The 16,629-nt window shown below is 39.6% G+C and overlaps 1 protein-coding gene across 2 annotated transcripts in view; it reads left to right on the top strand.

Moving 5' to 3' along the window:
• Positions 1 to 16,629, top strand: part of FYTTD1 (forty-two-three domain containing 1) — a 76,354-nt gene that overhangs the window by 22,786 nt on the left and 36,939 nt on the right. For both annotated transcript variants that reach the window (XM_037837455.1, XM_037837460.1), the window contains exon 3: positions 660 to 808. In XM_037837455.1, coding sequence (XP_037693383.1) covers positions 660 to 808 — 149 coding nt within the window. The remainder of the gene's footprint in view (positions 1 to 659; positions 809 to 16,629) is intronic.

The following is a 16,629-nucleotide window of genomic DNA, read 5'->3' as shown; positions in this document are numbered from 1 at the left end:
AATGCTGTAAAGTTTCTTCTGATTTGCAGCATGTCTCATAACTTCTTTCTTTCTTATGGCTGAATAATATTCATTGCATGTATATACTTCATTTTGTTTATCCATTCTTTTGTTGGTGGACTCATGGTATGGCACGTTGAATTATGTACCCCAATTTAGACATATTCTTAATCCACATCCCTGTGGGTTTGAACCTGTTGTAAATAGGACCTTTGAAGGCTTCTAGCCTCAAAACCACGAGCCAGTAGATTCCCATTGTATAAGCCAGTTTATTGTATGGTGTTTGTGATAGCAGCTGAAGCAAACTAAGAGACACTTGGGTTGTTTCCACCTTTGGATATTGTGAATAATGCACTCGATAGTCACTTGTGGATAGTGGCTACCATGCTGCACAGGGAAAGTCTAGACTGTCTTGTAATGACAGAGGAAATGGCTAGAGAGGACATATGAGAATCTTCTATCTTTTGCAGTCCAATATGGCCACAGAACCCTTAACAATGCAGCTTATTATGTTTTTAAAAAATGAAATGTTTTATATAAATCAAAAGAAAATATTAGTAATAATAAAATGCTTGTACCCTCTACCCTGCTTAAGAAAGATTGCCCTCCCCAGTTGTGTGCCTAGATTCTTAATTTTTCTTCTTTTTTTTTTCCTATAGGTTTTGGTAAGAATAGTCTGAGCCGTAGAGGAAGAGTCATGCCTGGAAAGAGACGTTCTTATGGGATTATCACTGGCCTTGCAGCTAAGAAAGCAACTGGAATTCGAAAAGGAATTAGTCCTATGAATAGACCGCCTCTAAGTGACAAGGTAGAATGATGGCTTAATCCTGGGTCAGATTATCTTTTTTTCTTTATTGGTACTAATATTTCTGTGAATGAATTTGAAAGAGCAAAATTACAGAGTTGTATAGTCATGACCACATTTAATTTTAGACCATTTCTTTTACCCCAAAAGAAGCTTCCTGGCCATTCACAGTCACACCCAGTCTCCTACCCCAGGAAACCACTGATCTACTTTGTCTGTATACTTTTCCTTCTCTAGACATTTCATACAAATGGAATCATACAAAAATTATATGATCTGGCATTTAACATAATGTTTAGGAGATTCCTACATGTTGTATGTATCAGTACTTCATTGATTTTTATTGCTGTCTGATATCCCATTTTGTGGATATACAGCATATCATTTGTCCATTCCTCCAATTGGTGAACGTTTTGGTTGTTTCTACTTTTTGACTATTACAAATAATTGCTATGAACATTCACATACATGGTCTCTGTGGACTTAGGTTTTCACCTATGTCCATAAATATATATCCCTTGGTTAATATTTTTAATTAAAGTTGCAATAGGTTACCTGTAAGTTAACCACTTTTTATCTTTTTAAAATTCCGTTTTATTGAGGTATATTCACATACCCTACAAGTCATCCACAGAGTACAATCAATTTGTACTGTTTTACCATGGTACCATCATATACTTGTTCATTCATCACCACAATCAATTTTTGAACGTTTTCATTACTCCAAAAGAAATAAAAATAAAAAAATAACACCTAAAACATTCCACCCCCTCTGTTTTTCATTTAATTTTTGTCTCCATTTTTCTACTCCTGTGTCCATACACTGCAGAAAGGGAGTGTGAGCCAGAAGGTTTTCACAATCACACAGTCACACCATGTAAGCTACGTAGTTATACAGTTGTCTTCAGGAATCAAGACTAATGGGTTGCAGTTCGACAGTTTCAGGTATTTCCTTCTACCTATTCCAATACACTAAAAAATAAAAAGGAATATCTATATAGCGCATAAGAATACCCTCCAGAGTGACCTCTCAACTCCATTTGAAATCTCTGAGCCACTGAAACTATTTTCTTTCATATTTCTTCCCCCTTTTGATCAAGAAGACTTTCTCAATCCCATGATGCCAGGTCTAGGCTCGTCTCCAGGAGTCATGTCCCATATAGGGGGGAGGGCAGTGAGTTTATCTGCCAAGTGGTCTTAGAGACACAGAGCTCACATCTGAGCAACAAAAGAGGTTCTCTGGGGAAGACTCTAAGGTGCAATTATAAATAGGCTTCGCCTCTCCTTTGCATTAACAAGCTTCATAAGGGCAAGCCCCAAGATCGAGGGCTTGGCCTTCTAAATTGGTAGTATTCAGTGCTTTTAGGTCTATTGGGATCTGTTCTGTTTGGGGTACGCTATACTGTACTTTTTATGTCTTTGTTAACAGTTGGGAAATTTTCAGTGATTATTTCTTCTGTTATTCTTTCTGCCCTTTTCTCCTTCTTTTCTCTTTCTGGGACACCCATAACAGGTATATTCGTGTACTTCATGTTGTCATTCAGTTCTGTAAGACTCTGCTCATATCTTTCCATTATTTTCCCTATCTGTTCTTTTCTGGGTGTGATTTCAGATGGCCGACATGTCTTGTAGTTCACTGATCTGTTCTTCTGCCTTTTCAAGTCTACTGTGGAATGTCTCCATTGTGGTTTTTTTTCTTTTAATTTTACATAATTTAATATAAATAAAAGATCTTTCAACCATTAGAATTAATTGCTGAGCAGCTTATAAGGTAAACACACATTGTGGTATGTGATGATTTACATTTTGTGAACCCTTGATTTTAAAGCAGATACTGATTTTATTTTATTATTTTTTTTTGACAACAGATTTTTTTTGAGCACCTATTATAGCAGACAATGTAGACACTTGAGGAGAGCAAGAAGTTCCAAATCCTCTTAGAGCCTACATTCTAGTTACAAGGGTGGTGATACATGAAAAAATTGTGAACTAGTAAGACATAAAATTATCTTATTTTATGCATGTTGGTGGCACTGGGTAATGTGTTTACATACAGTCCTTCCACTGAACACCATTAACTGTTTATTTTTTTTATTGTGAACTTGAACATACATAAATAACAATCATAACTTTCAAAGTATGATTTCACAAGTTGTTACCAAATTTCAAAGAATGTCATGGGTAACATTTCACAACTTCAGCCATATCTATTATTGTAAAATATAACATACATACAAAAAGGTATCAACTCCGGATGTATAGCTCAACTAGCAGATATATAGGTAATTTCAAAAATTGTTATGGGTTACAGTTCCACATTCTCAGTTCCTTCTCTATCATGCAATACAAGGTATGTACAGAAAGGTGAAGACTTTCAAAGCACAATTCAGTGAGCAGCTATAGAGCAAATCCCAAAGGATGCTACAGGCTTCAGTTCAACCTTGCCATTTACCTCCTCCTAGCCATTCCAACACTCCTGCATCCAGAAATATAATTTATATAAATTATATAAAGTTTCAGTATTCATAGACGTTTGTAAAATCTTATCTTGTTTATTGGTACCCCTTCCTCTCACTTAATCTCTTTCCTCTCATTCTCTTTCTCCATTTTCAGGGTTATCTAGGCAGTGAGCACCCTAACTTGTTCATATTAAAGGGAGTGTCGACAGTATGGGGAAGGGAGCTGCATCTAATTGTTGGTCTTAAAGAGGCTGTTTGCCTCTGGGTTTTAGGACTTGTCTGGTTTAGGAACACTCTGGTGGATTTAAATTTTTGAAAAATAAAACTTTTATACAATAAGATAGAATCTGGAATAGAATCTAGAGAATCGACTCTCAGGTAGGGACCTAGGTATTTGGGAACTACTTTTGGTAAGGGCATGGCATACTGTGGGCATTTGGGATGTCTAGCTGGAGCTTGCATAAGGGAAACCTCCAGGATAGCCTCTGAACTCTACTTGGGATCTCTCAGCCACTGTGACTTCAGCTTGTTGCCTTTCTTTTCCCCCCTTTTGGTCTGGTAGGCATTTGCAATCCCTCACTGCCAGGGCCAGGGTCATTCCTGGTAGTCATGTCCCACATTGCCAGGGAGATTCATTCCCCTGGGAGTCATGTCCCTCGTGGAGTGGAGGTTACTTGTTGAGTTGGGCTTAAAGAGATAAAGGCCACATCTCAGCAACAAAAGAGGTTCCCCGGAGGTGCCTTTTAAGCATAATTGTAGGAAGGCTCAGCCTCTTATTTACAACCCCTAAATTTCACAAGAGCAAGCCTCAAGTTGAGGGCTTAATTTATTAAGTAGTGGGTTCATAACTTCACTTAATCTATATTCTATCCCAAGATAAATGGTTAGTTTCTTTTTTTTTTTTTTTTTTTTTTTCCACTTGGTCATGGTGTATGATTTTTTTAATGTGTCTTTGGATTCGATTTGCAAGTATTTTGTTGAGGATTTTTGCATCTATATTCATTAGGGAGATTGGCCGGTAGTTTTCCTTTTTTGTAACATCTTTGCCTGGTTTTGGTATTAGATTGATGTTAGCTTCATAAAATGAGTTAGGTAGTGTTCCATTTTCTTCAATGTTTTGAAAGAGTTTGAGTAAGATTGGTGTCAGTTCTTTCTGTAAAGTTTGGTAGAATTCCCCTGTGAAGCCATCTGGCCCTGGGCATTTATTTGTGGGAAGATTTTTGATGACTGATTGGATCTCTTTGCTTGTGATGGGTTGGTTGAGGTCTTCTATTTCTTCTCTGGTCAGTCTAGGTTGTTCATATGTTTCCAGGAAATTGTCCATTTCCTCTACATTATCCAGTTTGTTGCCATACAGTTGTTCATAGTATCCTCTTATAATTTTTTTAATTTCTTCAGGATCTGCAGTTATGTCACCTTTTTCATTCATTATTTTGTTTATATGGGTCTTCTCTCTTTTTGATTTTGTCAGTCTAGCTAGGGGCTTGTCAATCTTGTTGATCTTCTCAAAGAACCAACTTTTGGTGATATTTATCCTCTCTATTGTTTTTTTGTTCTCTATGTCATTTATTTCTGCTTTAATCCTTGTTATTTCTTTTCTTCTACTTGGTTTGGGATTGGTTTGCTGTTCATTTTCTAGCTTCTTCATTTGATCCATTAGTTCTTTGATTTTGGCTCTTTCTTCCTTTTTAATATATGCATTTAGTGCTATAAATTTCCCCCTTAGCACTGCTTTTGCTGCATCCCATAGGTTTTGGTATGTTGTGTTCTCATTTTCATTCGTCTCTATATATTTAGCAATTTCTCTTGCTATTTCTTCTTTAACCCACTGATTGTTTAGGAGTGTGTTGTTTAACCTCTAGGTATTTGTGAATTTTCTAAGTCTCTGATGGTTATTGACTTCTAATTGTATTCCATTGTGGTCAGAGAATGTGCTTTGAATAATTTCAATCTTTTTAAATTTATTGAGGCTTGTTTTATGTCCCAGCATATGATCTATTCTGGAGAAAGTTCCATGAGCACTAGAAAAGTATGTGTATCCTGGTGATTTGGGATGTAATGTCCTGTATATGTCTGTTAAATCTAATTCATTTATCAGATTGTTTAGGTTTTCAATTTCCTTATTGGTCTTCTGGCTGGCTGATCTATCTATAGGAGAGAGTGATGTGTTGAAGTCTCCCACAATTATTGTGGAAACATCAATTGCTTCCTTTAGTTTTGCCAGTGTTTCTCTCATGTATTTTGTGGCACCTTGGTTGGGTGCATAGACATTTACGATTGTTATTTCTTCTTGCTGAATTGCCCCTTTTATTAGTACGTAGTGGCCTTCTTTGTCTCTCAAAACATCCCTGCATTTGAAGTCTATTTTATCTGAGATTAATGTTGCTACACCTGCTTTCTTTTGGCTGTAGCTTGCATGAAATATTTTTTTCCATCCTTTCACTTTCAGTTTCTTTGTGTCCCTGTGTCTAAGATGAGTCTCTTGTATGCAACATATTGATGGTTCATTTTTTTTGATCCATTCTGCGAATCTATATCTTTTAATTGGGGAGTTTAATCCATTTACATTCAACGTTATAACCGTGAAGGCATTTCTTGAATCAGCCATCTTATCCTTTGGTTTATGTTTGTCATATTTTTCCCCTCTGTCTATTAATATCCTTTATTGTACCCATACCGAATCTCTTTAGTACTGAACCTTTCTCAAAGTCTCTCTGTCCTTTCTTTGTTTCTCTGTCTGTAGGGCTCTCTTGAGTATCTCCAGTAGGGCAGGTCTCTTGTTAGCAAATTCTCTCAGCATTTGTTTGTCTGTGAAAAATTTAAGCTCTCCCTCAAATTTGAAGGAGAGCTTTGCTGGATAAAGTATTCTTGGCTGGAAATTTTTCTCACTCAGAATTTTAAATATATCGTGCCACTGCCTTCTCGCCTCCATGGTGGCTGCTGAGTAGTCACTACTTAGTCTTATGCTGTTTCCTTTGTATGTGGTGAATTGCTTTTCTCTTGCTGCTTTCAGAACTTGCTCCTTCTCTTCTGTGTTTGACAGTGTGATCAGTATATGTCTCGGAGTGGGTTTATTTGGATTTATTCTATTTGGAGTTCGCTGAGCATTTATGATTTGTGTATTTATGTTGTTTAGAAGATTTGGGAAGTTTTCCCCAACAATTTCTTTGAATACTCTTCCTAGACTTTTACCCTTTTCTTCCCCTTCTGGGACACCAATGAGTCTTATATTTGGACGTTTCATATTATCTATCATATCCCTGAGGTCCATTTCGATTTTTTCAATTTTTTTCCCCATTCTTTCTTTTATGCTTTCATTTTCCATTCTGTCATCTTCGAGGTCACTGATTCGCTGTTCAACTTCCTCTAGTCTTGTACTATGAGTATCCAGAATCTTTTTAATTTGGTCAACAGTTTCTTTAATTTCCATAAGATCATCCATTTTTTTATTTAGTCTTGCAATGTCTTCTTTATGCTCTTCTAGGGTCTTCTTGATTTCCTTTGTATCCCATACTATGGTCTCATTGTTCATCTTTAGTTCTTTGAGTAGCTGCTCTAGGTGCTGTGTCTCTTCTGGTCTTTTGATTTGGGTGCTTGGGCTTGGGTTATCCATATCGTCTGGTTTTTTCATATGCTTTATAATTTTCTGTTGTTTTTGGCCTCGTGGCATTTGCTGAACTTGATAGGGTTCTTTTAGGATTTGTAGACCAATTGAAGTCCTTATGTCTAATTTATCAGATCTACAGTTTCGTGGAGTACACTTTCTCTAACTAACCGGCAGGTGGCGTCCACGAGCCACCTGTTATCCACAAGCCAGTTCTCCCCTGCTTAGCCTTTTTGGTGAGTGGGGGAGTGAGTCTTATGGGGTCCAATTGGTGTACCAAGCTTGCGTGTGTAGTTGGTGTTGCCTGCCCTATATATGGGGCGTGTTTCTGGGCAGTCAGGGAGGGGGGTTGGCTCTAACAATCAAATCTCCCTGGTGATCCTAGAGTTTTAAAGCTGCTGCAATAGTCTAATCCTTCAGTTCAGTCCTGCCACAGTTTTTCTCTGCCACTGACCCAGAAGTCCTTGGTATTGGCGTATGGCTCCTGAGACTTGCAAGTGGGCCCCTCTTCCAGGCCGTGCACCCCGGGTCCTCTGTTGAGGGATGACTGTGCTATGTCACAGGTGAGTGCCGTCCCCCCAGGGCAGTTCTGTGCTGCTGGGCTGTGTAGGGAGGCTCCCAGTCTGCTGAAATGATGGCTGAATGGGGCTTTGTTAATTCACACTGCTCTACCTTCCCAACTCTGGGACAATCAGCTGAGGTTGCAGGGAAGGCTAATGTCCACGCCCAGTTTTGTGGTGTGTGCCTGTTATTTGAAGCACTTCCGTCCCACTGGGTTGTCTGGGGCAGTTCTGGGCTATGGGGCTGGCGATGGGCAGGAGTGTTTCCTGTCCACCAGGATGATGGCTGTGAGTGGACACCCCCCTTTTCTTGGGAAGTTGTGGTGTTTAGTGTATTTTCTCAGCCACTGGATTATTGCATTTTGTCTCAGAGCTCTCCTAGTTCTGCTCTTGACTTGACCTGCCCAAATAGCAAGTCTTTGAAGCTTTCTGTATTGGGCTTCTTAGAGTAATTGTTTTAGAAAAAGAAAAAAAGGATTAAAAAAAAAAAAAAAAAAAAAGGGCCCTCCTCAGAGATCTAATGGGTTATTGAAATGCTAATAGACAAAGCAACCAGGGCCATTAAGGAAAGGTCCACAGGGCAGAGAGATCAGCTTTTCTTCAGGATTTGCATATGCGCCTCAGGGCCCTTCCCCTTTCTATGTTCACCAGAACTCCAAAAATCCTCCGCTTTTATTTTGGAGTTTTTCGTGTTGTTTTTTTTCTATGCCTGTCTCCTCTCTGCTGGGCTGGCTGCTCTCAGATTCTCTGGTGTCTGGTCTCAGTCTATCTATGGTTGGATTTTGAATCAGTAGAATGAGTTTCCGATAAGGGCTGCCACTGCAGTTCTCCCTTCTCCTTCCCGGAGCTGACAGCCTCTCCTCCCCCGGGACTGAGCCTGGCAGGGAGGGGCGCGGGTCCCCTGGCCGCAAAAACTTACAGATTTCGCTGATCTCAGCAGTTCCACGTTTTCATGAGTGTCGTATGAAGTATGCCCAACGTCAGATTGCTCTGTGGTGTCCAGTCCACGCAGTTCCTGGCTTTCTACCTACTTTCCTGGAGGAGTAACTAAAACATACAGCTCACCAGTCTGCCATCTTGCCCCGCCTCTGTCAATTAGGTTTTATGGTCAATATTTGCCACAAACAGAGGAGCTAACTCTTCAGCTTCTTCACTGGAGGATGGCCAATGGCGTCCAGAAAACCTCTGTTAGCTGGGAAGGCTCATGGCTGGCATCTGCTCCAAAGTTTTGGTTTCAAAATGGCTTTCTCCCAGGATGCTCCTCTCTAGGCTGCAGTTCCTCAAAAATGTCACTCTTAGTTGCTCTTGGGGTATTTGTCCTCTCTTAGCTTGTCTGGAGCAAGAGTCTGCTTTCAACGGCTGTCTTCAAACTCTCTCATCTGCAGCTCCTGTGCTTTCTTCAAAGTGTCCCTCTTGGCTGTAGCTCCTCTTCAAAACATCACTCACAGCTGTACTCGGTTAGTTTCTTATATTATCTTCACTTAGTTGTAGAGTCATCATCACTCTCAAGTTTGAACAATTATAACATAATACATTACAGAGCTCTTATAAGTTGCTAATAATTCATCCGTAATATTAGTGTACAGTTGGTAAGTTATTCCATTTAATATAGTCTTTAATACCTAGTGGGTAGTTTTTCCATGCCACTCTGTTGTTAACCCTCTGCATCAGTGTCTTACCTTATAAGTATATCATGCTAACACTTAATTTACATTTGTGGTGCTACTGTGTGGGTAACATGCCTTTAAACAAACATTTACAAACATGTTCACCTCTAATGCATCACTGATACTTATAATCCCATTAACAAACCATAGTCAGACATGACCATTCTCATACTATTAAGATCACCCTAATTATCATATCTGTACATGTTAGATTATCATTCCTCCTTCACTAGCTTCTATCTCTAGGTCCCCTACATTCTAAATTATAAGACAATTATTTAACATTTTTCATGGAGTTCACATTAGTGGTAACATACAATTTCTCTCCTTTTGTGTCTGGCTTATTTCACTCAGCATTATATCTTCTAGGTTCATCCATGTTGTCATATGTTTCACGACCCCATTCCTTCTTACTGCTGCATTGTATTCCATCATGTGTATATACCGCATTTTGTTTATCCACTCTTAAGGACATTTGGATTGTTTCCATTGCTTGGCAATTATGAACAATGCTGCTGTGAACATCGATGTGCAAATATCTGTTCATGTCACTGTTACAGATCTTTTTGGTATATACCTAGAACGCAATTGCTGCATCGTAGAGTAGCTCAGTATCTGGTTTCCTGAGGAACTGCCAAACTTTCTTCCAGAGTGGCTGTACTATTATGCAGTCCCACCATCAATGAATGAAAGTTCCAATTTCTCCATATCCTCTCCAGCATTTGTAGTTTCTTGTTTGTTGGATGGCAGCCATTCTTATTGGTATGAGATGGTATCTCATTGTGGTCTTGATTTGTGTCTCCCTAATAGCTAGTGAAGATGAACATTTTTTCATGTGTTTTTTAGCCATTTGTATTTCCTCTTCAGGGAAATGTCTTTTCGTATCTTTTGCCCATTTTATAATTAGGCTGTTGATACTATTGTCCTTGAGTTGTAGGATTTCTATATATATGCAAGATACCAGTCTCTTATCAGATACATGTTTTCCAAATATTTTTTCCCATTGAGTTGGCTGTGTCTTTACCTTTTTGACAAATTCCTTTGAGGTACAGAAGCTTTTAAGTTTGAGGAGTTCCCGTTTATCTCTTTTTTTACTTTAATTGCTTGTGCTTTGTGTGTAAGTCTAAGACGCGACCTTCTAATACTAGGTCCTGAAGATGTTTCCCTACATTATCTTATAGGAGTTTTATGGTACTGTCTCTTATATTGAGGTCTTTGATCCACTTTGAATTCACTTTTGTATAGGGTGTGAGCTAGGGGTCCTCTTTAATTCTTTTGGATATGGCTATCCAGTTCTCCCAGCCCCATTTGTTGAAGAGACTGTTCCATCCTAGTTCAGTGAATTTGGGGCCTTTTCAAAAATCAGTGGACCATAGATTTGGGGATCTATTTCTGAATTCTCAGTTTGATTTTATTGTATTGTTCAGTATGTCTGTCTCTGTGCCAATACCACACCGTTTTGAGTACTGTGGCTTTATAGGAAATTTGAAAGTCAGGAAGTATAAGTCCTCCTACTTCGTTTTTCTTTTTTAGAATGTTTTTAGCAATTTGAGTCATCTTTTCCTTCCAAATAAATTTGATAACCAGCTTTTACAAGTCTTCAAAGTAGGTTATGGGAATTTTGATTGGAATTGCATTGACTCTCTACATCACTTTGGGTAGGATTGACACCTTAACGACGTTTAACCTTCCTATCGATGAACACAGAATCTTTCCATCTCTTTATTAGTATATCGTTTCATTCTTTGTCTCTGATGACATCCTTGTATTTAATGTCTATTTTTCTGAGATTAATATTGCTACACCTGCTTTCTTTTGGGTGTAGCTTGTGTGGAATATTTTTTTCCATCCTTCCACTTTCTTTGTGTTGCTGTGTCTGAGTCTCTTGTAAACATATTGATGGTTCATATTTTTAGTCCATTCTACCAACCTATATCTTTTAATTGAGGAGTTTAATCTGTCACGTTCAATGTTTTTACTGTGATGGCAGTTCTTGAATCAATCATCTTATCCTTTGGTTTTTATTTCTCAGATGTATTTTTCCCCTCTCTCTTTCTTTACGTTAAGTTACCCTTACTGAAACGATTCAGTTCTGTGCCCTTCTCCAGACCTCTCTTTCCTGTCTTTTTTTCTCAGCTGGTAGCTCTCCCTTTAGTTTTTCTTGTAGGGCAGGTCTCTTGGAAATTTTAAGCTCTAACTCAATTTTGAAGGAGAGCTTTGCTGGATAAAGCGTTCTTGGCCTGCAATTTTTCTTTCAGAATTTTGTCATACCGCTGCCTTCTCGCCTCCATGGTTCCTGCTTGGTAGTCAGTACTTCGTCTTATGTTGTTTTCCTTGTATGTGGTGAATCAATTCTCACTTGCTGGTTTCAACATTTCTCCCTGTCTTCAACATTTGACAATGTGATCAGAATATGTTTTGGAGGGTTTATTTGGATTTAGTCTATTTGGAATTTGTTGGGCAACTTTGATTTGCATATTTATATCATTTAGAAGGGTTGGGAAGTTTTTCCTAACATTGTCTTCTAATCTTCCTAGCCCTTTACTCTTCGTCTTCTGGAACACCAATGATTCTTAACATTTGTGTGCTTCATGTCACCCATCATTTCCCTGAGATCCGTTTCAATTTTTTTCACCATTTTTTCTTCTGTGCTTTCACTTTCCATCACTATATCTTTGAGTTTGCTAATTCGTTCCTCTGTGTCTTCAAAACTGGTGTTATGTGTCTCAAGAGTATTTTTAATTTGGTGAATAGTCTTTTTTTTCTGTAAGATCTGCTATTTTTCCATTTACTCTTGCAAATTCTTCTTTATGCTCTTCTAGGGTTTTTTTTTTTTTTTTTTTTTTTCCATGTCCTTTATACCCAGAACCATGATATTGATGCTTATGTGTACTTCTTTGATTAATTGCTCCAAGTTCTGTGTCACCTCTTGCTTTTTAATTTGGAAGTTTGGATTATCCGTATCTTCTGGTTTCTTCATATGCTTTATATTTTCAGTTGTTTTTGGCTTCTTGGCATTTGCGTATCTTGATAGGTTTTTTTTAGGATTCACAGAATTATTTAAACATTGATCTATAATTTGGCAGAGCTACAGCTTTATGGAGTGCACTTTTCCTGACCTACCAGCAGATCATGCTCTTGAGTCACCTGTTACACTCAAGCCAGTTCTCCCCAACTTCATCTGTACACTGAGTGGGGGTCCAAACCATCTGGAGGTCCAATCAGTGCACCAATTTTCTGTGTGGACTGGAGATTGCCAGCCCTTTGGTTGTGGAATGTACCCTGTGCAGTTTGACAGAGAGTCTGCTCCAGGTCACAGTAGTCCTGGCCGTTCTGGGGCTGTGGGTGGAGCACTCAGGCTGCAAAGCTGCACATCTCACCTTTCAGCTCAAATGCCCTGTTAATTCCCTCTGTGCCATAGGCCTATGAGTCCCTGGGACTGGGGTGGTACTCCTCACACTTCCATGCGGCATCCCTGCCTCTAGCCTGTGCACAATGTGGGCTTCCATGGAGGAAGTGTGGATGCCATCACAAGCCTGCCAAATCCCAAATTCCCTCAAGGAAGCTCTCAGCTTTTGGGCTGTGAAGGTTTAATGCAAAATGGCTGCATGGGGCATGGAAAGCTTCCCTTTTCTCGTTTGTCTGCCTGCTCCAACCTCTGGCTCACCTCTAGCACAGGGGCTCTTGGCTGCGGATATGTGAAGGGTTATCACCCACGCTAGGTAGTGACGAGGGTGTCCAGGGAGTGAGAGGCTATTCCCACCATGCCATCCGCCAGCTCCAGCCGCCCATTTCCCTGCAGCATTCTGGGCCGAACACTTACCTGCCTTGAACACAGCCTTTCGGCTTCTGCAAGTACACACTCACTGTGGATGTGGAAGTCCCTGCCCAGCCAGTGGAACCCTGGAACTGCTGTTCTGGAGTGCTTTCTGTCCTTTATCTAGTGTTTTTTATGGATGAGAATTTTGCTCTGAATCTCCTAATCTGCCATCTTTGATGTCCCTCCACTTTCTTTCTCTCCATTGTGTTTTTCATCTCTTCTGTTGTGCCTTTCATTCCCATAAGGCCTGCCATTTGTTTTTTCAAGCTTGCAAATTCTTCTTTATGGTCATGCAGTGTCTTCTTTATGTCCTTCATCTCTTTTGCCATATTTTCTTTCAGCTTGTTGGTTTGATTTAGAAGATTGGTTTGAACTCTTTAATAAGTTTTTTCAACTCATGTATGTTGGTTGAAGTGTTAGTTTGTTCCTTTGACTCATTAGTGTTTTTGCGTTTTCTAGTATGGCTCGTTATTTTTAGCTGTCTATACATCTGATTTTCTTGATTAGTTTATTCTGGAGCTTCTTTTCACTCTTCTACCTGGGGTTTTCTTCTTGGCTTGCTTTGTTCTGTATCTGTTCTTTGGTGTTCAGTTCAACTTATTCTAGATCTCTGACATCGCTTCAGTTTAATTGATCAGAATTTTTCACCTCTTGTTTTTCTGGTTCTTCCCCTACCTCTGTGTAGTCTTTTTAGTTGTTTGAAAATAGTCAGAATTGAAAAGTTAAATCATAGAATGGTATGAATGTACTGAATGGTAGGATTTCATTCATTCAGACTCTATTAAGTTTGATAATTTGGGCAGGATGTGGTTTGAAATTTACTATTCTTAACCCTTTCTTCAACCTAAATGCAGATTAATAGCCTGAGTAGGATAGAATAGCAGACTGTTTTCCAGAAATTGAGAAATTTTCTAAGTTCTTAATTACATAGTAATGACTGATATCATCCCTTTCTATTTATTAAAGCAAGTTACATAAATAACTTAATTGGTCTTGAGTTCCTGTATGTACTTGCATATATTTACACTTAAAAAAATCTGAGTATACTTAGAGTTTCTGTTATTTTCTCTCTTCCTTTCTATATATTTTTATTCAATAAAAATTATTTAAATAGAAATGTGTGAAGTTTTCTTACCTATCAAATGAATGACCAATTGGGAAAAGATAGCATACTCACATTTATACTGCTAGTGCTTATTGGGGAACAGATGGGCGTTGGTTGTCTCTAAGAATGAACATTCTTTTTGCTTATAGAAAGTTACTTAAAATATGTCAGATACAAGTTGTGTTTTAAGTTTCTGGGTGATTCTACTGCGAAGTATAACTTTTTTGATGCTAATTCTATAACTTTTCCCTTTTACATCCCAAATTTCCCAAATCTGGAAAAATGTTACATTCTGTAGAACTTTTAACTTGATTCTGATACTACTGAGCCATTTAGTATTTCTGTGAACTTAAAAAAATTATGGTTAATGAGTATATAGAGCAGTTATTTTCTGTTAGTAGATTTTTTTAAATCATTTGTCTGATTTTGGCAGTTAAAAATAAATACCTGGGAGGCGGGGCAAGATGGCAGACTGGTGAGCTGTATGTTTTAGTTACTCCTCCAGGAAAGTAGGTAAAAAGCCAGGAACTGCGTGGACTGGACACCACAGAGCAATCTGTCTTTGGGCATACTTCATACAACACTCATGAAAACGTGGAACTGCTGAGATCAGCGAAATCTGTAAGTTTTTGCAGCCAGGGGACCCGCGCCCCTCCCTGCCAGGCTCAGTCCCGGGGGAGGAGGGGCTGTCAGCTCCAGGAAGGAGAAGGGAGAATTGCAGTGGCTGCTCTCATCGGAAACTCATTCTACTGATTCAAACTCCAACCATAGATAGACTGAGGCCAGACACCAGAGACTCTGAGAGCAGCCAGCCCAGCAGAGAGGAGACGGGCATAGAAGGAAAACAACACGAGAAGCTCCAAAGTAAAAGCAGAGGATTTTTGGAGTTCTGGTGAACACAGAAAGGGGAAGGGCGGAGATCAGGCCTTGAGGCGCATATGCAAATCCCGAAGCAAGGCTGATCTCTCTGCCCAGGGCACCTTTCCTTAATGGCCCTGGTTGCTTTGTCTATTAGCATTTCAATAACCCATTAGATCTCTGAGGAGGGCCGTTTTTTTTTTTGTTTTGTTTTTTTTTTTTTTTTTTTTTTTTTTTTTTTTTTTTTTTTTTTTAAATCCTTTTTGCTTTTTCTAAAACAATTACTCTAAGAAGCTCAATACAGAAAGCTTCAAAGAATTGAAATTTGGGCACGTCAAGTCAAGAGCAGAAATAAGAGAGCTCTGAGACAAAAGGCAATAATCCAGTGGCTGAGAAAATTCACTAAACAACACAACTTCCCAAGAAAAGGGGGGTGTCCGCTCACAGCCACCATCCTGGTGGACAGGAAACACTCCTGCCCATCGCCAGCCCCATAGCCCAGAGCTGCCCCAGACAACCCAGTGTGACGGAAGTGCTTCAAATAACAGGCACACACCACAAAACTGGGCGTGGACATTAGCCTTCCCTGCAACCTCAGCTGAATGTCCCAGAGCTGGGAAGGGGGAGCAGTGTGAATTAACAGAGCCCCATTCAGCCATCATTTGAGCAGACTGGGAGCCTCCCAACACAGCCCAGCAGCCCAGAACTGCCCTGGGGGGACGGCACTCACCTGTGACATAGCACAGTCATCCCTCAACAGAGGACCCGGGGTGCACAGCCTGGAAGAGGGGCCCACTTGCAAGTCTCAGGAGCCATACGCCAATACCAAAGACTTGTGGGTCAGTGGCAGAGACAAACTGTGGCAGGACTGAACTGAAGGATTAGACTATTGCAGTAGCTTTAAAACTCTAGGATCATCAGGGAGATTTGATTGTTAGGGCCACCCCCCCTCCCCGACTGCCCAGAAACACGCCCCACATACAGGGCAGGCAACACCAACTACACACGCAAGCTTGGGACACCAATTGGGCCCCACAAGACTCACTCCCCCACTCACCAAAAAGGCTAAGCAGGGGAGATCTGGCTTGTGGAGAACAGGTGGCTCGTGGACGCCACCTGCTGGTTAGTTAGAGAAAGTGTACTCCACGAAGCTGTAGATCTGATAAATTAGAGATAAGGACTTCAACTGGTCTACAAACCCTAAAAGAACCCTATCAAGTTCAGCAAATGCCACGAGGCCAAAAACAACAGAAAATTATAAAGCATATGAAAAAAACCAGACGATATGGATAACCCAAGCCCAAGCACCCAAATCAAAAGACCAGAAGAGACACACCTAGAGCAGCTACTCAAAGAACTAAAGATGAACAATGAGACCCTAGTACGGGATATGAAGGAAATCAAGAAGACCCTAGAAGAGCATAAAGAAGACATTGCAAGACTAAATAAAAAAATGGATGATCTTATGGAAATTAAAGAAACTGTTGACCAAATTAAAAAGATTCTGGACACTCATAGTACAAGACTAGAGGAAGTTGAACAACGAATCAGTGACCTGGAAGATGACAGAATGGAAAATGAAAGCATAAAAGAAAGAATGGGGAAAAAAAATTGAAAAACTCGAAATGGACCTCAGGGATATGATAGATAATATGAAGCGTCCGAATATAAGACTCATTGGTGTCCCAGAAGGGGAAGAAAAGGGTAAAGGTCTAGGAAGAGTATTCAAAGAAATTGTTGGGGAAAACTTC

Source organism: Choloepus didactylus, chromosome 1 (assembly GCF_015220235.1).
Source record: "Choloepus didactylus isolate mChoDid1 chromosome 1, mChoDid1.pri, whole genome shotgun sequence".
Classification (NCBI taxonomy): Eukaryota; Metazoa; Chordata; class Mammalia; order Pilosa; family Megalonychidae; genus Choloepus; species Choloepus didactylus.
This window is presented reverse-complemented; position numbering and strand designations above follow the sequence as displayed.